At 37.9% G+C, this 21,959-nt stretch overlaps 1 protein-coding gene across 5 annotated transcripts in view; it reads left to right on the plus strand.

Annotated features, from left to right (window-relative positions):
• The window catches only part of znf618 (zinc finger protein 618), a 34,411-nt gene extending 14,834 nt beyond the window's left edge, over positions 1-19,577 (plus strand). For 4 of the 5 annotated variants that reach the window (XM_053340144.1, XM_053340143.1, XM_053340142.1 and 1 more), the window contains exons 6-15: positions 5,475-5,564; positions 6,039-6,119; positions 8,306-8,395; positions 8,743-8,832; positions 10,376-10,453; positions 11,678-11,722; positions 12,462-12,539; positions 13,553-13,801; positions 14,158-15,257; positions 15,748-19,577. In XM_053340144.1, the coding sequence (XP_053196119.1) occupies positions 5,475-5,564; positions 6,039-6,119; positions 8,306-8,395; positions 8,743-8,832; positions 10,376-10,453; positions 11,678-11,722; positions 12,462-12,539; positions 13,553-13,801; positions 14,158-15,257; positions 15,748-16,296 (2,450 nt within the window). In that variant the 3' untranslated portion in view covers positions 16,297-19,577. The remainder of the gene's footprint in view (positions 1-5,474; positions 5,565-6,038; positions 6,120-8,305; positions 8,396-8,742; positions 8,833-10,375; positions 10,454-11,677; positions 11,723-12,461; positions 12,540-13,552; positions 13,802-14,157; positions 15,258-15,747) is intronic. The other variant, XM_053340145.1, reaches the window with a different exon arrangement.
• Positions 19,578-21,959: the final 2,382 nt, after the last annotated feature.

Consider the following 21,959-nt stretch of genomic DNA (forward strand, 5'->3'; position numbering starts at 1 on the left):
GTTTAAAGTTTAACTAAATTACTTCAACTAAACCAATTTAAGAATATGTCCTCACAGCCAAAACAGCCGCACACTGGACCCTCATAGTCTGAAAACATCAGTTCCTTTAATTCAGCCTAGGGAAATTTGACTCTACCTATTAAAATAAATGCCGACATGCAGGTATGGGGATGTGATTCCCTCCTAGGAATCACGGCGAAAGTTTGATTAGGACTAAAAATACACGTACCTCAGAGTAGCACTTGAGTTATTTATAAAGCTTCATACACACTCTGCAATCACTACATGAATATGTACATAGCTTAAAGGTGGTAGTATGAATGAGGGCTGGGATGATATGCTTATCTCCAGATTCAATAGAGTCACGATACTTGGGTGCTGATTCAATATGTATTGTGATTCGATATTACGAAAAGTTGACACACTTCTGGAGACTGTATATCAGGAGTGATCTTTGCAAAAACAATGCACATCACTTTTCATTCAGTCTTTTTGAGTGAGCATGCCATGAGCAAATAGTAAAATAAGATGTTGGGCCAAAATGAAGAACCCCTGAAAACTGCACTCACAGCATGAATATGAGACTTTAAATTAACATCCTTCATATATACGAAATTGAACTTGAAAACTGTCCTTTCAAAACTGTGGACTGCATATAAAAGTGGTTAATAAAATACACAATAGATTTGTCCCTATAAAAATAAATATTCATGGCCAAAAAGCCCTCCATCAATAACGGTTATAAAATATAAACATAAGATAATGAGACCAGCAGATGGAGCTGCAAGACCTGAAGCTGTCACCATCTGCTTTCATTTGCATCTGGGAGAGGAACAACTGTTTCCACATCTCACAGCTAAACAGCAAGTAGTCTGAAACCTGTCTAAAATAATAGATCAAAAACAGAATATATACTTTTTGAAGTAAACTGCTACACTAAGCTGTTCCTGCTCAGCAATTTTGTGCTATAAGAAAATTATAAACGAGATGCTAGGCCAAAATGAAAGAGCCCACGAAAACTGTACACAGCACACAGTGAGCTTAAGTTAACATCCTCCATATATGAAACCTTGGACTGCATATACAAGTGGTAAATAGAATGTACAATATAATGAATAAGAGCATTTACTTTTTGAGGTAAACTGCTACATTTCACTGTCCCTGCTCATCAAGCCAGTGCTTAGGAGTGTCAATATTCTTGGACAACATGCTCTGTCATGAGGCTGCACCTCTGAGCTGTCATGGTGTCCCCAATTGTAGGGAAGACACATTCAGCAGGGGCGTTTCTTCCTGATGCACACAAGTACTGCTTGGCCAGGAAAGGGTACTCACAATGACGTTCTTACAGACAGTGGCCAAGGAGCAGCTGTGCTTTTCACCTCCTTCTCTGTACTGTCAAATGCTGACTTCTCTGGTGGTGCTGGTGCCTAAATGGCATCCCCTAAAAATGTTCCCAAGTGATTCAGACAGTAGACAGGACACTCTTCTTTTAGCAGATGGGGTGCCCTGGGGAACTCTTGTCGTCTTCGTTATTCTGCTTCTCTTCTTCATCTGGTGCACAGTCACCACACAGTTCCTCCTTGTTCAACTTCACCACTTATGACACCATTGGGTTAGGGTTACTTTATTTGATAAGTTTACATTGCAAAGTGTTCCACATGTCATAGTCATAATTTAATAATTGTAAAGTAAATATACATCCAGAATGTTCAGAGTAAATAATATGCAGGTAAGCAAAGTATTCTGGACTGTTTGCTAGAATCAGCAAGGCCAAAGTTATATAAACATTTAATTTATTTAATTTCAGCTACATGTCTGGCAGTGCCAACACACACACACACACACACACACACACACACACACACACACACACACCTGTAGTACCTGTATAGGGGCAAGCAATGCAGCTATGACTACTGACTGTTGCTTGGAAACATTTGAACATATAATGCGTTCTGACTTGTTGATATGTCTGTTAACAGTCTGTGCCCGGGGAGCTCCAGCAACTTTTGTTTTTGCTCCATAGCATGGAGTCCTGTGGCACTTTACTGGAAAAACCCAGTCACACGTCATACTCGTCCAAGTAATCTTGCAAAGCTGGCAGTTTTAGTGCACGCCGTGAGGCTGGGTTGAGGGTGTGCACTCATGGCACTTGACTTGGAGAAAGGCGGCTAATTTGGCGATGAGAACCAGATGCACTGTGTATGATTAAAGCAGGGTCTTTATCAGCAATTTACCATTTGATCGGTACATTGTGAGATAGACATTTGCCCCTGTGTGACTCGTGTATGGGTTTGGTCTGATTGACAAGAAGACCTGCACTGTCCGCTCTCATTTGTTTTTGCTGTCTCGCTTCTGCTTTGTTTTTCATGAAACCGATATGTTATCGTCATGTTACTCATAGATTACAACAACATTTTGCCATCTGCTTGATAAAAGCAGATGGCTGAAGAAGAAGTAACTTCTTCAGCTGTATCAACATAGAAGAGAGAAAAAAGAGTAGTCATCTTCATGCAGACAGAACAATAGTTATGTATTTTAGCAGTAAACACACTGGAACCCAAAGGTCTGTGACAGTGTTAATAAGTAGGCCAGAGAGGCTGTTTGGCAAATAAAATGCTGATAGATTAAATTCTTAAGAGGATGGAACATGCTGGGATGCATTTTTTTGGTTGATGCCACATATTTGGACTTTATACTTGATAATGACTGGCATGCCAATTTATAAGCGTATTATTAAATATAACTTGCTTGTGTGAGCAGTCCAATTGGCCCCAAAAGGACATGGAAGCAAGTACAGATAAAACAAGCTATGTCAGTGACCAAAATAAGGCTCAGGTTTAGCACTGCACAGTGAGGATTTGGAACTTTCATAATTTTCATTTTAAACATTTTCAAGACCAGGCATTGTCTACCAGGCATTATTGGTTACTGTAGCAACTTAGATGAGTTATCTTAAACTTATCCAATACCCATTGTGGAAAAGGCTAACAAATAGTAACTACACAAATGTAAAGTATTTTACAACTTCTGCATTTTTAGTTTTGCCAGACAGCGTGTAACCTAAACTTGAAAATGAAAACGCAAACTGCTTTGACATTAGAATGTGAAATAGGTCATGGTATTAATCCTTATCAAATGAAAATGAAATGCCAGTTTGCATTTTCAGTTGAGTAATGGCAGGATTTTCCGGAGGTTTTTTTTTTTTTTCCATAGTCATCCATCAAAACCAGTGAGCAGGATATGACATCCAGTTGGTTGAATTTTTTTCTTTAAAAATGCCTCAGTGAAAGGACGTCCAGGTTTGTTTTTCTAGAGCCACTTGAAAATAAAAATATCAGCTCAGAAACATCACAGTGAAGAGACAAGTCCGACCTTCAAGGATCATACATCCATAACCAATTATCTCTGTTGTTAAGCTATGTCATTGATTTACTTGGGATGTGTCCTCACCTGTGCTTGCAGCAATGATGTTATATGAGCTTTAATTACATTGACAAACGCCAGCAACCCACTAATTAGTGGAAAATATTTTTAATCATGTTAATTGTTGCATGGATGCATGGATTGTAAGCCTCAAGGTGAAATAAATGCAATTACAGTTAGGCACCCTAATAATCATTGTTGTAGCTGTATTTCCTTGTGGCTGTGTCAGCTTTTTTTTTTTTTTTTACAGTGATTTTGTTTATTTTTGCATGTACCAGAAAATTCATAAATGGAAACGTTTTTGATCTGTGGCAGGAGCTACTACTATATATGTAAAAAGCAGTTAATTAAAGGCCCTGATATCCGATTTTCTCATTCAGTTTCTTTCTATGAATAATAGGGTTTGTGCATAGGCACACACGTTTCTGTCCAAAGCTTTAGCCATTTTGTTATATCACCTGAGAGGATTCAGATTTTTTTGTCTGTGCTGGTCTCATTAGTTTGAAGTGAGCAGAGCTCAGCTGGAAACACGTACATCATGCAGTCCCAGGCTTCAGTTGAATCACTTGAATCAGACACTGATTAAAGTTGGATGGGATTGTTTGGTTATCTTCAATCAAATCTGATCAAACCACACCCACACAACTGATGGAGCAAATTAGCTGAATTTGTGAGTGTTTATAAATAATAACAAATTATGTTTTCCTCTAAACCTTTACTTAAATTGCTGTGTATTTAATTATGAATATTTAATGTTATAAGGAAAAGAAGGCAGCTGATAACATTTACAAAGTCAAGATGGGAAAATGAAGTTGCTATGCTGTTAAGTGCTAAAACATTTGTGGCATGGGAGTGTGAGATGACGGGCTAGGACCACATCAGTCAGGCATATTACTGTGGAGACACCGGCCTCTGTCAGTGGACTAAAGCTGAGAAAGTGGAGAAAACGTGGTTTAAATTGATTTAGTCTTTTAGTTTCTCTCTGCTGTGCTGTTTATGCAACAGATTGCCTTCAGACAGGATTTCACTGTGGTGTGCCAAGAGGCACTTGGGGTGTTCTTAATTGTCAACAGCCACCTGGCTGAACTGTGCTTCCCACTGCAACAAAATTAGCAGGAGCAGAACAAGTAATCTGCATCCCTAATGTCCTTTCGCTTAGCCCTCTACAGACTTGGCAAGAAATGGCTATGTAAGTTATTAAACTTTAAACATGTTAATGAGGGGCAGTATTAATATGCATTCAAAAATGTATGCTTGCAGGATTTGGGTCATAGCAAAATTTCAGTTCACTATTGCAGTTGAAATAATACAGTTTGAATGTGCTAGTGCCATGTACAAAAAAAGCTTCCCCATTTTTATTTTTACTTTATATTATACTTTATTATATTACACTTTGTAACACAATTTAAATTTAATTCAGACTTAAAATGCAGCACTGAACAAATTGGCATTGGAATTTTCATATTTTTAGTACTGTGACCATTCTGATAAATTGGATTTTACCTATTTATTTTTTTTCCCATTTTGCATGCATTTTTATATTGTAGATGTTACTTGAAAGAATAATTGAATCATTATTTTCCCCCACATTTCCCCCAGGGATTAAACCAAATATCTGTCCTGTTTATCCAACCTCGTTTAGCCTTCCTCTCAGTCTGTCCAAATATGATCAAGTATGATCCTATGTATTTTTATCCTATTTGTTTTGTTAATTTATCTGTTTTTCAAATGTGTATTAACTAAAAACAGAGCTCTGCTCTTTCTGCCTCTGTTTTCTTTGTGGCACAATGAAGTAACATTTATTCACTGTACCTGCAGTGTTCAACATTTCATTTTAATGCTTGACATGTATTATCTTCTCCTATCTCACTTGCTCTCTGTGCTGTAAACTGTGCAGCAAATAACCAGTTATTTAAAAAATATATACATCATCAGGTCATTATCTGTCTAGATTGCAGAAAGATCCACAAAATATTATCAATTGTCTGCCTGCCTGTGTGTTAAGTCATGTATAAACACTGCTTAGCTCTCTATCTGTTTATCTGTAGATAGCTTCCGTTACTCCTGTGACATCTGCGGCAAGAAGTATAAATACTACAGCTGCTTCCAGGAGCACCGCGACCTGCATGCAGTTGATGGTAAGTAGGAATTTTGGGACAAGTTGCATGACAATGTGTTTCTTCTTTGAAACCTGAAGACTTGAACTGAAAAACCATTCATAATTGAGCTGCCCGTTTCATACCCTCTTCCTGCTTCAAGAACTCTACTTCCTGCAGCAGCAGCAAAAGCTGAATAAAATATTAAATTGGATCAGTAAAACAGGGTTTTTTAACAACAAAAAAAAACAACTACACACCAAAAAGGACAAATAGGCACAATTCTCCATTTCAGTAGAGATAAATAAAGCCCACTATTTCAGAATGTACTGCAATCTACCCTTGCCATTGTCTATGTTGCAGTTTACTATGAAGTATCACTCCATGTAGGGTAACATTTGACAAAGTAGCAAGTTGATACAACGGTCAACAGGTTAACTTCAGTGTGAATGTTAATGCTGATAACAATGTGATATATCTCACTATATTGCAATCTCTCTTCCTCATCTCTGTTAGATCCCTATGAACAGGTAGTGTTACCTATGGATGGCCTTAAAGAGGAGGAGCCGGTGGAACCCTATCAGAAAATCGGACCAAGTAAGACTGTTTGATGTACTTTGAGTTTGTTAAAAGTTGGTTCCACCCATTGTGTGATGGTAAAACTACACAGACGACCGACACACTGTAGCAGATCAAGCTAGCAGAAGTTATGATAAATATATCTGCTGCTGCTTTTTTGCATTTTGTATTTATTCCCTGCAGAAGAGATAGATTTTTTTTTTTTTTTTAACTTTAACACTTGTTTTAATTCTATTTGATTTCATTTGGTACATGTTATATTTATAATTATTCGGGAGTCTGAGAGGGGCCATAGAGGGGGAAAAAAAACAATTTGTGTTCTTGTTTTAATAATTTGTGCTCATGCTTTAGTAAATCATGCTCTAAATTAAATGATTTGTGTTCTTCAATTAATACTTTGTGCTCTTGATTTAATGGAATTCACCCTCATACATTCTCTCATGCATACACCCTCTATAGAGTGCTTGGATGTAATAAAATTTTATTTTGATCTTGGACTAAGATATGTGGACACACTTCAGGTTTTGGCTTGTAAGCATGATACCGTGTTATCGCTGAGATCCTTTAAACAAACACAAACCTAAATCAAACAAGTTTTACCCACTCTTTATTCACAGATCAGCACATCAAGTAGTAACTGGCGTTATGGGAGAAATGTCTTCTTTTTCGTTTTCTTTCAACTTCAGGCTGACTAAATGTGTTTGGTGCCCTGAACAAAATAGATAAATCGAGAGCGCTAATTAAGTAATCTTTGCACGCAAATTATTAAATCAAGAGCACAAATTATTAAAATGAGAGCACAAATTATTAAATTAAGGACATGAAATATAGAATTAAAAGCCCAAATTATTAAATTGAGAGCACAAATTATTAAAGGGGACATATTGTAGAAAGGAAGATTTCTGTAAAGCAGGTCTATATAAATACTGTGAAACATCTGTCAGTCATGATGTTGTGATGTCACAACTGTATTCTCAGCATTTCTTCTACATTTGCCTTGAATGGGTGGTCTAGCCCTGAAAGAAACAAAATATGTTTATTTATGTTATTTACCCCATTTATGGGCACTCGTTTCATTTCAACTTAGTGAGAGAGTCTGTACTGTGTTCAGCTGCTATTTATGGTTGAGCTAGTTTCTGTCCTCTCCTCTGCTCTCTGTGTGCTACAATCTATTACCTGTGGTTGGTTTTGGCGTGTGTCAATCAGAAAACAGTCAGCTAATTAGAAGAGAGGAGCAAAACAGCCTGTTTCCAGCTGAGTGAGACAGAGGGGCTCCATCTATGGCTTGTATAGCTGTAACTAGGTGCTTTTTGACCATTAAAACATACAAATGTTTATTAATAGTCCACCAAAAATGAAAACATTAAACTGGGAAAGGGGCATATATGACCTGTTTAAATTGAGAGCACAAATTATCAAAATTAGAGCACAAATTATCCCTTCCTACCCCCCCCCCCTATTTAGACGAGAAACAAAAAAAATCTGAGTCCAGACAGTTGACATTACAACTCTGAAGTAATTTCAGGTACATCCATCATTCCTTTGATTGCTCTTCACATGCCATTACAGCTTGACAGCTCTGAGTCCACCTGTATCCATTTTACTGTATTGGACACCGTTTGTAATAAAAAAAATTTAAGTCATGGTGCTCATCCATCTTAAACAAAAAAACAATTAATAACTCTAAGCATATGAGCTAACTCCACACTGGAAAGGTTTCAGAACATGAGTCCAAAAGTCCTCCTTCGCAGGGGAAAAAGCACTCGCCTACCTCCGCAGAGACCGCGGGTTCAACCGACAGCAGCGGGTGTCCCTTCAAACACAATTGGCAGTGTTCGCAGGTGGGAAGCCTGCACTTGTCACTGCATTAATGACTCCTACTGATTGGGGGGATAGCGTGAACCTCCATGCAATATGCAAGGAGACCCCTGTGTTTTTATGTTCTCTAATATTGAGGCATCGCTAAATGTAAACTTTTCAGTCGACAGTCAGAATCAGCAGCTCCTTCCTCTTCTCCACTCTATTATCACCTCTTGTATTCTTCTTCTCCGTAATTATGTAATACATTAATTAAGAATGAATTTCACTTAATTGAACACAACTAATCTAACTAATAAGATGTCAATGGATACAGTTACAGGTTTTATCACCAACATTGATTTTGATGAAAACAAAGGTTTCTTTTTCTGTTTTCTTTTCTCCAGAAACCGGGAGCTACGTTTGCGAGTTCTGTGGGAAGCAGTACAAGTATTTCAACCCATACCAGGAGCATGTTGCTCTTCATACACCAATGGGTGAGCCTGTTTAGCCACTGCTTACAACACTACTATGTGTAAGATTTGAAAATATCCAATTTTCAGAATCAGGCTGTGCTCAAAGTAAATTATGGCTCTATAATCTAATACAGATAGAAAATTAATTTAGATAGTGTTATTTCTGCATCCTTGTTCAGGTCATTCAGTTTGTTTCTACAAATAGGAGAGCATAAACCTCTTTTTAAACATGTTAAAAGTGCCAGCATCTTGAATGTTTTTCTTAAAGTTGTGTCTTTTGTGAGGAAAAAAAATGTATCACCATGTTTGATGTTAGTGGTCTAAATTAGAGCATTGAACTTCAATTCACTACAACTCTCTTGATGTAGGCTCCTTTGATATGAAGGCATCACGGGTACAGGAATGTGGGAGCATGGATATGAGTAAATTTGGCCACAGCCAAACTGGTAAGATAAAAAGTAAGCATATTTGTTTTTCCTCCTACATTTTGCAGCAGTTATGTAAATTGATTGTGCAATGTAGAACAAAGAAAACTTGACAATCAGATCTCTGTACCATGCACTTTGATAGCAGTTGCCCCCCCCCCACACACACACTTTTTTGTTTTTACTCAGAACCATCTATTATATTTACAGACCATATACATATTTATATTTGTCATTGGTGATGTAGAACTTGAATGCTTTGTAATTGTTTGAGGTTGTCAACATGACTAATTGTAATATTGTTGGAATGAAGTCAGGTCAAAATTGAATAACGATTAATGTTGGTTAAATGGGAGAACAAGTTTGTGAACATGATCAGCAGCCAAATACCCACTGCCTGTACTATTGAATATTAAATAAATGTCTTTTCAGTGACTCTTGTTGCCCACATAACCACATAACTGCAACCAGTCCATTTACCATGATATTAACATGATGATTTTATAGCTCGGTTTGAGACTGTGACAATAATATTCTGGTTCCACATGGTTAATTCCTGCGTTGAGCATGGTAAATATCAAAACAAGCATACCTCACCATGGCTAAAATGTGACTTAGCCTGTTGAAAATGAAAACAAAAGAACCCTAAGAGATTGGATTTAAAATTCTTGGTCACCTTGCCACTGTATTTGTGGCAACCCTTCTGGAAAGTATTAATCTTTGGGGACGGTCAATCAAAGTGATGAAATGTTGAGATTTTTTGTTGTTTTCCAATAAACCCGGTTATTTTAAGAATTTATATATGTTACAGTATATATATATATATTAATGCATACTGCGTAAGCTCTATGGGCAGAGCTTGCGCGATAAAGAATCTAAATAATCAAATCTTATCGGACCTAATGGATCAAATTCTGATAGTGAAACAAGTCATTTTGCGGGGGTTTATGACGCTCAAAACAATATATCAGCTGTTTTACAGTCACAAGCATCTCAGCAGAGTAGGCTACAGTGAAGCCTATGACCTAAGCATGTCCTGACAGTGTTTTTGTAATTACTCTCACTGCCAGATGGGGGAGACAAAAGTCCCACACTCGGGCTTTAACATTGCAAATAGTCAATTTTCAGTAATGCAGTCAATCTTAGATCATATTAGATTATACTTGATTAAAAAATTGTTCTAGCTGTCATATATAATTTTTCTCCCAACTGGTACTGTATTTTATGGTACTTAATACGCCCTCCCAAATGTTGTACTGAGGAGTGCTCTGCCATAAAGGACTATTTAAAGCATGGCACACTCTCACATCTTAAAAGTGGGTCAAAAAGATGGGATGAAGAGGAAGAATTAAGCCCATATTTAAATGTGATATGAACATTTGGATCCTTTTGTTAAGGCTGTTAGTGTGATTGATTTGCATGGCACAAACTAAGATTAAGAATAAATTGCATGTAATTGACTTTGCTCCATTTTAGCTATTGTGTGGGCCCATAGCTTGAAATATATATATATATATAAAAAAAAGATCCATGTTATTTAGCATGAGAATGCCACTCATTGTTTTTCCAATTACAGGCAGTCCATTCAGGCGGAAACTGGAGAGTACGATTCAGTCCAGTCTGGTTGACACAAACAGTTCGCAGAATTCAAGCGGTTAGTACTGAGTCACTCACTTTATGTGGATGTGTGTGCATTTTTGTGGAAATATATAATTCCTGCTTTTTATATTTTCAGTTCTGCTTCTAAGTAGATATCTGAATATAGGTAGAAGCAGCATTTCTGTAGAAAGTGTTTAGCTATGCCTGGTGCTAAAGATGGAGGGGGGAGTAGAGCTTGTAAAGAGGTTTGTGTGACCTATCTCTTATCTATTGATACTATATAAAACTCATGTCCAAGAGCTCTATTATTATTACTCTGCTTCACACACAGACCATGAAAATGGGGACCATGTTGGATCACTTTGCTTTGATAACAGCTGCCATTCATCAACAGTGACTAAAAAAAGAGTTAAAGGCCCTGAAAGCATATTTTCTTAATCAGCTTCTTACTACAAGCAATGTTCTCCAACATGAACACAAAACTTTTTGCCAAAATTATAAAAGTTTGATAAGAAAACTGTGTGTGCTATAGTTTTTTTTACTGGTTCGAAATGAGTGGACAAAGTTGATGTTGATGTATTTCTGTGCACCAGTCAGATAGCACATTTAGCACAAGCCACTGTCAGTTAAATCTGATCAAGCCACACACACAGTCCTGATTAAGCAGGTTAGCTGAGTGTTGGGTGATTGTTTAAAAATTGATAGTTGCTTATTTAGTCATAAATGTTTAATTTTATTTAAAGTACAATTATTATCCTTAAGTGAGAGCATCCAATATGATGGGTAGCTGTTGTGTCCTATTCATAAAGTTACATTCCAAGAAATAGAAAAGGACTTTCCACTTTTTCTCTATGGGTGTGGTTGTACTGTACACACAATGATTGATCATTGTGTGTATGCTGTGCATGTGATGGCTTGTAAATAAAATATATTTTTTTTAATGGGCTTATGTTTTTTCAATCTGACACTTTCACATTAAACATGATTGCCTAGTGCTGGAATTAATCAATACATGTGTATGTGCCTTTAATGAATTAAAATTGATTACATACAGTTTACATCATCAGTCACTGCTCAAAATTTCTGAGACGCCTTTATTCTGTACTGTATGGAATCATGGAAATATAAAGTAAATGCCCTTTTTATTATAAATCCTGTTTGTTTGCATAATTAACATTAAATGCTAAAGGCACTGATCAAATAAGGTAAAAGAGCAATACAGAATGGCCCACTCTGTCTGTCTGTAGTCTTAACTCCCTCCCCATCTGCCTGTCCACAGGAACTCCGAGCCCTCTGGTGGCCAGCTCCTTCTCTACAACACAGAGTAAGTCCAAACCCCACCTTCCTTCTCAAAGAAAAACATATGCATGTCGCTCGCCATTTCATTTCACCTTTTTTTTCTGGTATGCTTCAATTTGCGTTAATCGGTCATTTTTTGATGCAAACAGTTTCTCTATAATCCATTGTGATTCTACAGATTTGCTGCATTTAGCTTCATTATTGCTGGGTAATGTCTGAGCAGGATGATTCACATTGGTCTTATTGTACATTTGTATTGTATTGAGATATAGCTGTGTCCTGTGAACACTGACAACTAAGCACTGGCTTACTGTTACTAGATTTTCTGTTGGAGGACAAAGGTTGTTGGAAAAGCTGTTGCAAATTTTATTTTAAAGATGTTAACATATATGTATTTTCCTTGCTTTTAATTGATAGGACAGTAATGCAACAGACATGAATGAAGGTTTAGAGAAGGGGGAGGGTGGCATTCAACAAATGGATCAGATTCAGGAGCATTGAGGTTACATAATCAGTGCCTTAAAACCTGAAGTCAAAGAATCTCAAACCTGTGCAAAATGCATCCCAAATCAAGTCACTTTTGGCTGAAAAAGTCACAAATACAACATTGTGAGATCTAGGTTGGACTGAATTTCAGAGCTCCCACATTTGGACAAGATGTAGTATAGATCAGGGGTAATAGAGGCTAGTTGATTGCCATACAGTATTTACATTTTTGCCTCTTACAAAGAGTCAATGCTCTTCTGGGCCTTGTGATTTTTTAGAACCCTACACTTGTGGTGCCTGTGGCATCCAGTTCCAGTTCTACAACAACCTGCTGGAGCACATGCAGTCCCACGCTGGTGAGTCCACTACTACAAATGCATGTTAACCTTGACAGGAAAACATATGCAGAATGTGAACACACCGTCAGCGGCTGAGATGCATGTGAAAATCTATATGACAATGCATAATCCTTTATTGTTTATTGAGGTGTAGGCATTAAATTCTTCACAGCATTTGTATGCAGAGTTCCAAGGAATACATTGTTGTAATGAGGGTTGTTGCAGATCTGGTTCTGAGGCTGCAGGATAAGGTTTTTATGTTTTTGTTAGTACATTATACATGTGACTTTGTACAGAGAGTAGGTCGTCACTGTGTGCTTTGTCGGCTGATTGCAATCAATTTATCTTATAGAAAGATAAGGTAGAATCCCATCCCATATATGTTAACCATAGCCTAAAGTGATGACAAAATTATTTTGTTTCACCAATAGTCACAAAACAAATACTCATTTTACAGTGGTATGAAATACCCATATTTCACAGGCAGTGACCACCAAATGTCTGGTATTTTTACTTGATAAATGATATAAGTGTAGTTTGATTACCCTCTTGTGTATGATTCATGTTGGCTATCCTTGCATGCAGTTTGAATTATGTTGTTATCATCTGGACAGTTTTAAAATACATCCTGCCTTCACCAATGAAAACAAAATATGTTTACACCAGTTGATAGATTACGATGAATTATTGCTGTTTTGCATTGCTGTCAGGTTCTTTCTTTTGGAATTATTGCCATGAGTTTGTATTCATTTGATGACATACCATGCAAGATTTGCAGCTAATGTGAGAGTTGACCAATTCAGTTGATTTATTTTCTTTTTGTTTTTTTGTAAATATGCACACACCTGATTTTTGACAAAAGCAGGGAGGCTGAATTATATATTTTTGTCCTTTCTTTTGCTGTTTTGTTGGTTTTATTTAGAGTCATGGTTTTATTCTTTACATTTTCCTCCACAAACATACACTTCCTCCATTTGAAACTGTTCAATATTGTCACCTCCACCTCATGTTTCATCTCTGTATCCCCTCAGCTGACAATGAGAACCACACCAAAGGGGACTCTCCAAAAACCTCCTCAGCCGCGGGTCCTCAGGAACAGATGTGGAGAGGTTCTCAGGCACAGGCACAGTCCCAGGCCCAGGCACAAGTACAGGTACAGGCCCAGGCCCAGGCCCAGGCCCAGTCCCAGGCACAGGCACAGGCACAGGCCCAGGCCCATCCCTCAGTTAAACTACAAATTCAGCCTCAGAGTATCTCCCAGAGAAACAACACTCTCAGCCGTAAGTACTACTATCAGTTTCATTCATTTCAGACTCTTAAGAGTTATTGTCTGTATGTGGGTATAAAACGTTTTGTGCACCCCTTGACTCTCTCTACATTCTGTTATGTCAGAAAATTGTTTAAATGGAATTATTATTGGGCGTCAGGTGGACTGGTAGTTAAGATGCACTTTGAATTTTATTGTTGTCTGTAAAATATGGTCATGTTATTTCCATGTTTATCATTCTGTCTAAGTCTGTAATTATTTTCCCCTTGAAGAAGTGCTGCTAATATATCAAATAAAAAACATGAACACTAATTATTATTATCATTTTTTTGCCTTGTTTATCCATCCCTCTCCTGTGTGCGCTGTCAGAGAATAATGGACTACCTGAGAAGGAGCGACAGCAGGTGGCTGAGCGGCTTTTACGGGTAATGTGTTCAGATCTGAGCATGCTTAACGTGCTCAACAGCAAGGACTTCCTAAAGTTGGCACAAACCCTAGTGGATACAGGGGCTCGTCATGGTGCCTACTCCACCCGTGATGCCCTTGGCAACATGAGTGCCTTGGCACTGCGCCAGCTACCCCGCATGTACAACCAAGTCAAAGTCAAAGTCACATGCGCTCTAGGCTCCAATGCTTCACTCGGCATCGCTGTCACCTGCCACTCCCAAACGTCAGGTCCGGATGCTTGCTATGTTCTAACAGCCTACCAGGTTGAGGGGTCAAGACTGAAGCGCTATGTACTTGGTGTGAGAGAGGTCGAGTTGAGGGAAGGGCCTGAGCAGGTTCACCACTGGGTGCAGAATGTTCTGTCTGAGTTTGTTATGTCAGACATTCGCACCGTGTATGTCTCAGAGCCCAGGGTGTGGGCAGCAGGATTTGGGGGATCACCACTGGGCAGTGGTGGCCGGGGGAGAATATGCTTGCGATGCGCAGGATGTTCACTCGGAGCAGTTGTCCAGGCGGTTCTTGGAAAACGCAGCCTCCAGGCTCGAGGGCTCCATGAGTTGGCCGAGCTTCTCTCAACATGCCGAGATATCGCCTCCTCCACCACGCTGGCATTTCGTGAGGAACAGTGTACCAACACATCCACAAGCACAACTGAGGAAGGTACGCAGGCCAGCCCTCCACAATGCCCCACCCCTCCTTGCTGGGATCGTATGGCTGAAGCTCTTCTGCAGGTCCATGCCCACTTTGAGCAGATTTGTGAGGCTTATGGCCGCAGTAAGTCCACGGCTCCACTCCTCCAGGGTCTCAACAAGCATCTGCTTGGCACACTGGCTTGTCTGCTGGCCCCCCTGCGTTTGGCAGCTCTGGAGCTAAGCAGCCAGAGGAGACCAACTTTACAACAAGTGCTGCCTGTCTACTTACGCTTGGAGAAATTTTTCACTTCTAAAGCTGGTGAGGCTGGAACCGGCACAGCTAGCAAACTCTGCCACTACTTCCTGGAAGCACTCAAAGAAAACTTCAAGGTATTTCTAACATTAAGTTTTGTAAATGACCAATTTGCTGTGAAAGTTAAAAAAAAATTCTTATGCCCGGAACACACCGAAAAGTGGCAAAAAGTGCCATTGCCATGCAATCTCTATATTAAGTTCCAGCAGCTGCACTTCGACGGCAGGGATTCTTCGAAGTGCACCGCTCTTCAGTGTGTTCCTGGCGTTAAGCTGAAATGTGAAATCTTGTCTAAACAAAAGCTATTGTGGAAGAACTGAAAAAGATTGGTTAGAACGGCGATTGTTTAGATTTTAGTAAGGAATTAAGTAATGTTAGTAAGGTTTAAAAATGAACGAGCAAGTCCAAGTGATCCAAGTTCCAGATACTAGACTGTCAGTACAAGTGGTGCCAAAAATGGTCAGAGGTTTGATACATGAGTAAACATAAGTTGGTAGGTGATGAGTATGTGTGAGTAATTGCTCTAACAAAGGACTGACTGTCATTGTAATGTTCCTCTGTCTCTAGGTTGAACGAGCCCACCAGGTAGCCATGGTACTGGACCCACAGCTCAAGCTGCGATCAGTGCCAGCCTACCAACATGAGGACATAATCTCCCGTGCATGCGAAATGGCTGCTGATTCAAGGGATGGAGGTATGACTGGTGGCGGAGGATCAGGTGGTGAAGAGCGCGACACTGACGGCCCACCGACCCCTAAAATAAGCCGCATAGAGGGAGGTGGAAAAAATGGTGGCAGTTCAATGGGGACGTCATCATCTTGCACAGTGTCTGGTAATGATGACAGTCAAAGCCAAGTCAGACAAGAGATCTTTCAGTATCTGGCAGAGCCTCTTCTCCAAGGCACACCTGATCTCTTCCAGTACTGGAGCTCAGCTGTGGGTGACAAGTTCCCCAGGCTTGCTCGTCTGGCGCTCTGGCTACTCGCTGTGCCCGCTGTGGGCATACGCAGTGAGTGCGTGACTGTGTGCGAGCAGAGTTTGGCTATGAAGAGGAGGCAGCAGGTAACCGCTGAGGAGATGAACAAACTAATTTTCCTTCGCTCTAATATGGGCTAGAAGAGAAGCCCAACCAACCCTAACCAACCAAACCTTCACCTCCAACCAATGACTCGACTATTAGTTATATAGGTTTAGACCAACTGTAAACTTAAATGTGTATGGACAGTAGATACTTCTTGAGACAGATATTGACTGAAAAAACTCACGTTGTATAGGTTGCAAACACCCATAAAACAATAAGGCTTATATATTTTATATGGAGAAAGAACAGCTGTAAAGTACTGTGGACAAAATTTAGGGGTGGAACGGTAACTCTCAAAAGATTTTCTGTTTGGTACGCCACCCTCGGTTTGGGATGCACATGTGAGCAGGATGAGTTTTGTCTTACTGCAGCCAGTGATTTGAATTACTCCAGCCTAATGACAAAACCGCTAAAAGGCTATATGCTGTTATTCTCATTGGATGGCAACATTGTCAGGTAAAGTCAGCTCTCACTGCTTGAATGAACTGTTATCAACTTCTGATCAGAGATGACTCAAAGGAGTATGGCAGTAAATACTGTAGCAAATACAGTAGGTTGTAGAATCATCATTTTTGTTTGTGTATGACAAAAAAAATCTGTGGTGAATCTTCACTGCCACTGCACCTCTGACAGTTGTACTAGGTTCATGGTTTACCAACATGCATCACAGAAAATTATATTTTTCAGCCATCAGAGATAAATAGGAGGAGATAATGTGCAGATAACTGCAAGCTAAATCATTGCAGCTAATTTGATGGTTGCTTCAGTGGCCTCAAAATGTAGCTGCAGATCATTTGCATGCACCACATTGCTTGCATTTTTAATTCTAGAGGGTAAAAAGTAGCTGATTAAACATTCATTCCGATATGATGCCTTTCTCCTTGTTTATGTTACAAATTGTAAAGGAAAGTCATCCAATGGTTTTGTTTTCTTTCTAAAATTAACTCAAGGTCTTATGCTGCTAGATATGCAAGTCAAACTGCTAGACTCGCATAGAAAAGACAAAACTATTAAGTTAAATTGAATGAAATCAAGCTTTTGGTTGAGTTTCCTTGTTACAGTAGATATTTGTTACATGCTCAAAGAGAAAAAGCATATTAGAGCATGTTAGTGGTCAGCCTTTACATGGATTTCATTCAGCCTTATTATACAGTAGCTAGGTTGCACCAACAGGGAAAATATTTTGATAAATACATTATCCTAAACTTTTAATACTTGATGGTACAACCGAGCGTGCAATGTCAGGTAAATACACAATAACAACATCTTAAGTTCATTGTAGCTGGCTTGATGGTAGTTTCCGTGCTGATAATTCAGACACTTACAGCAAGTTGCATCAATGCACTTGTTTTTACACCAGAGATGTTCTACCTGTGCATTGCCCTCAGATAAACAGCAGTAATGTATTTAGCCATCTGTTTGGTAACCTGAAGGTGTCAACAGGCAGTAGGCAAGGATTTATTTCATATTTTTGTAAATCCTTGTGTGGTTGCCCACGTGTGTGTGTGTGTGTGTGTGTGTGTGTGTGTTTGTGTGTATAAGACTTGTCCATAGAAAACTTTATTTATTATTCTTTCCTCATTTGTTACTCTATAAATATTGTCTTCCTTATGTGAGCTACAAATTTTCATTTTTCAAGGCAATAAGCTTTATCACAGGGCATAGTTTCCAACCTCCTCTATTAAACATGACTGTTCTAATAATACTCATATGGTTAACTATTAACAGTAAATTATTTTCAGTTTGTGAAATCAACAGGATTTTCTCAGGAATGAGTGCACCCAAGCAGGCACCGCCACTTTTTTCCTCACTGTACCGACAACACACCTAACTGTGACCTCAATGCCGAGGCATGTACTCAACCACAACTTTTGCGAAACGTTCCACCCCGAATGCAGTTAGTGCCACTTGCAACAAACAATAAATAGATCACTGAGGTTTTATTTCTTATTTTCAGGACGAAACCAATTCTGCCAGTACATTCACTAAAGTCAACACTAATGAAGTCAAGTTATTTATTTTTTTATGGATTCTAGAGTGCATTTAACTAATACCTCCCAAAATGACTTGGATGAATGGAAGCTATACTGTAAATGTGTTTGTTGCTTCTGGTACTAATTAGTCAAGTACTAGTTTGTCTTCTCTGTGTTTGGGCCTTAACTCACTTTCATGCAATCACCTTAAACCCTACAGTCAGAGCCAACATCATGCCTTTATATTGCTGATCAATGGCCTTCTTTTTACCATCTTCTATGAAGCTTGTAGTTTCTTTTTTGTTTTCCACTCTGGTATACTCAAAGGGATGAATGGCTGATGGTTGGAAACAGTGTCCTCTACTGGTCAAATGTGTACTTTTTTACTGTGCTATTTGACAAGTGCTTTTATTCTCAAGGTCCTTAGAAAGATAGAGCTCATCAAGCATGTATGCTTTTTTTGTTTTTTCTCTGGGTTTATAAAATAGAGGTCAGGAATTATTCTAACAATAACACAACCAAGCACAACTATCCACTGTATAAAGCTTATACTGAAATGACTCAGTAGTCGAGCAAAAATCAAACCAGTGCATATCACTTTTGCAGTTCTTCATTGGGGTCAAACCAGAGCAAGAAATTATTTCAATATTATACTGATATTTTGATATGAGACTCATTTGGATTTTGGTTATCATAATATTTATGGTGGACATATTTTTTTACTTTTCTGTCTACCCCATATTTAAAAAACAAACAAAACAAAAAAAAAATAGTTCTGAAAATGTCACTGTATTATTAACAGTAAAAAATATTATAGTCTTATAAATCTGTTTTTGACATGTGTCCCAGCTTGAGGCCCAGGTACAGTCACATTACACTTTTGCCCTATGAGAAGACACTCAGTTAATTTTCAAATCAATTTTATTTTTCATTCATTTATATTTATGTAGCGTCAAGTCAAATCACAACAAAAGTTATTTCAAGACACTGTTCACATAGAGCAGGTCTAGGCCGTACTCATTTCAAGTGACACCTGTAAAAATGACAAATTCTGGCTTGTTTTTCCTGTTTCTGTGATATCTACATGGGTCAGAGCTCACCCTTGTTCAGCTTTCACTTTGCAAATGTGAACAGCCAGCCAGTAGAAACTTGAAAATGGAGATGTTACTATTCTAGCACTATGTCACCACCTTGTTTTGTATAACACACTAACAGAATGTGAACTGTAGCATTGCCCTCATATTAGATTTAGCCAATTTATCTATTCATTGCCAACTACTAAATTAATCACTATTTTGATTGATTTTAATAAGTTTGAGTCTTTTTTTAACGAAAATAATGTCCAAATTAGTCCAAAGACTAATATTCACATTTTTGAAATGTGAATATTAGTCTTTAATGACAGTAAACACAATATCTTTGAGCTTTTGACAAAACAAGACATTTGTAGACGTTATCTCATCAGCTTTCGGTACAATGATGAAAAGTTGTCTCCATTTTCTGGCATTCTGTGGACCACATAACTTATTGATTCATCGTGAATTAATGATCAAAGTTTATTTATCACCTACGTCAAAATCGTGACATCACAACCTTCTTCGTAGCCGAGCAAGGGACCGTTTTGATAAATGGAAGGCTAATGTGACTGTACCTTTTTTTTAGATTGTGAGGACATGGGAAGTAGGAAGTCAGCACACCACACACTGGAAATTAAAGGGCATGTGAGCAAATGGTCTAGTGTAAATTCAAGAACAGATCAATGTCTTATCAAACTGAGAATCTTTTAGTTCAGAAGTAAACGCAGTTGTGATAGTTCTCATTTATAAAATAAAAAGTGCTTGATTTATTATATTGCATAAAATGTCTAAATTGCTGAAATTATGTCAATCAGTGGTCAAAGGCTCTGCATTAGAAACTGTTCAACAACTACATGAGATGTTTTTAATAGTCTTTAGGCCTCCTTACCTCCATTAACAGCTTTTATGTAGTTTCATAAATGCTTTTCACTCTCCTAAAGGGTTTCTTTAAAACATCTTTTCTTAACATGTAGGTTCTTGACATAAATGACCGTGTCTAAGCTGATTTTAAGTTTAAAATTGCTGTTCACCTGTTTTACCTCTGTAAGGCTTTGAGAGAATGACTTCAGTGTATCCAAGACATACATCATTGCATTGTGATCATTTCCATTCCTGAAATCAATATATGTATACTGCTGTTTTAAAACTGATTTATGTCAAACATTTATATTTTGGTAAAAAAAAAAAAGAAAGAAAGAAAATTGCTGTAAATTATATTTTAAATTTAATTTTTTAAGTACCAATCCAATGTTTTACCTCAGTACTCAGAAGGTAATATTGTAATTTAAAGATTGGACATGACCTGTTCATACAAAATTAAGGTTTGGTCGGAGAAATAGTCAAAATACTGTACATTGGTCTGTGGTGTTAGCAGCGATCCTCGATTGAACCGATGAAGGGATTTTTCTTACAGTTTTTAAATAAGTATTTTAAATAGGATATGCTCTGGGACAAAATGCCATTGTTGACTTAATGATGTCAACTTAATTTTACTTAGAAATAGCATTGTTTTTGTTGATTAAATGAGAATTATATCTAAGATATGCATGCTTTTAATAAGAGTACTGATATATAAAGTTATAAGCCAGTGTTTCTCATCAGGTGGAAGTTAATCATGTTGGCTCTGAATAGACGCTATCTTAAGACGCTCATTAAGAGTCAGATGAACAACCCCGTACTGAATTTGAACGTTTTTGAGGAGGAAGTAGCGATGCTGATCATGGATTGGTATGTCTGTGTTGACATCAACCATTTTCAGAGGATGTATTATGTAAATACAAGAGAACTGCTGTTTTTATGTCACAAGGGGGCGCCTTCATTTCAGAGATACAGTAGGGAGCACCAATAACATTATACCTCTTTTTTCTACAGTAGCATTTCAAAAGGTTTTGATATAATATAAAACTCAACTTAGATACTGTTATTAGAAAACTGAGATCAGCTGTAAGTTTTATTTTGTTTCAGGATTTTAACTTATTCAGATAATAAAGTTCAATTGTAAAATATGGTATAAGAATGCTAACATGGAGATCTCTTCTGTTCAGCTATGGATTATAGTCTGCATTATCAATTCAGGTTAAGAAACTAGTGTTGCTTTCATCGTATTTTACAGGCATTTCTTCCTTTTATACTCTGCTAAAATGCAAAAAATGTGTTTAATTCTATTCATTTTGTCTTTTTTATCGCACTTTGGCAGCAGATACCTGTGTAGATTCCAATCTGAGTTGTCTTATTAGTAAGCCTAATTTATACTTTTGTAGCAACACTATTTTTATATAATGGCGAAGAAAAGGGTTCAGTGTCTTTTTTTTTTGTTTGTTTTTTGTTTGTTTTTGTTGTTGTTTTCCTGTGTCATATATGGCAGCGCTGTTCAATGTTTCTTGAATACATTACCCACTGTAGTATGTGATGTGTGAATAAACTCCAAATCTGTGTCAAATTGTTGTGTACATGCACTTACAGGAATTGAGCTAGAAAGCATTTCAGTGCTACTCCTGTTTATCCCCGGGGAAGGGTGTATTCAAAGGGTTTGAGTAAGACTGAAACTTACAAGATTTCCCTCTGCCTGCATTTGGGATGAAAGTAGTTTTTTCAGTCAAGGGGTGAACCTAAACGCAAAGTTTAAAGAATCTGCCTCTTTATTTATGA

The sequence above is a fragment of the Scomber japonicus genome, chromosome 19 (genome assembly GCF_027409825.1).
Source record: "Scomber japonicus isolate fScoJap1 chromosome 19, fScoJap1.pri, whole genome shotgun sequence".
Lineage (NCBI taxonomy): Eukaryota > Metazoa > Chordata > Actinopteri > Scombriformes > Scombridae > Scomber > Scomber japonicus.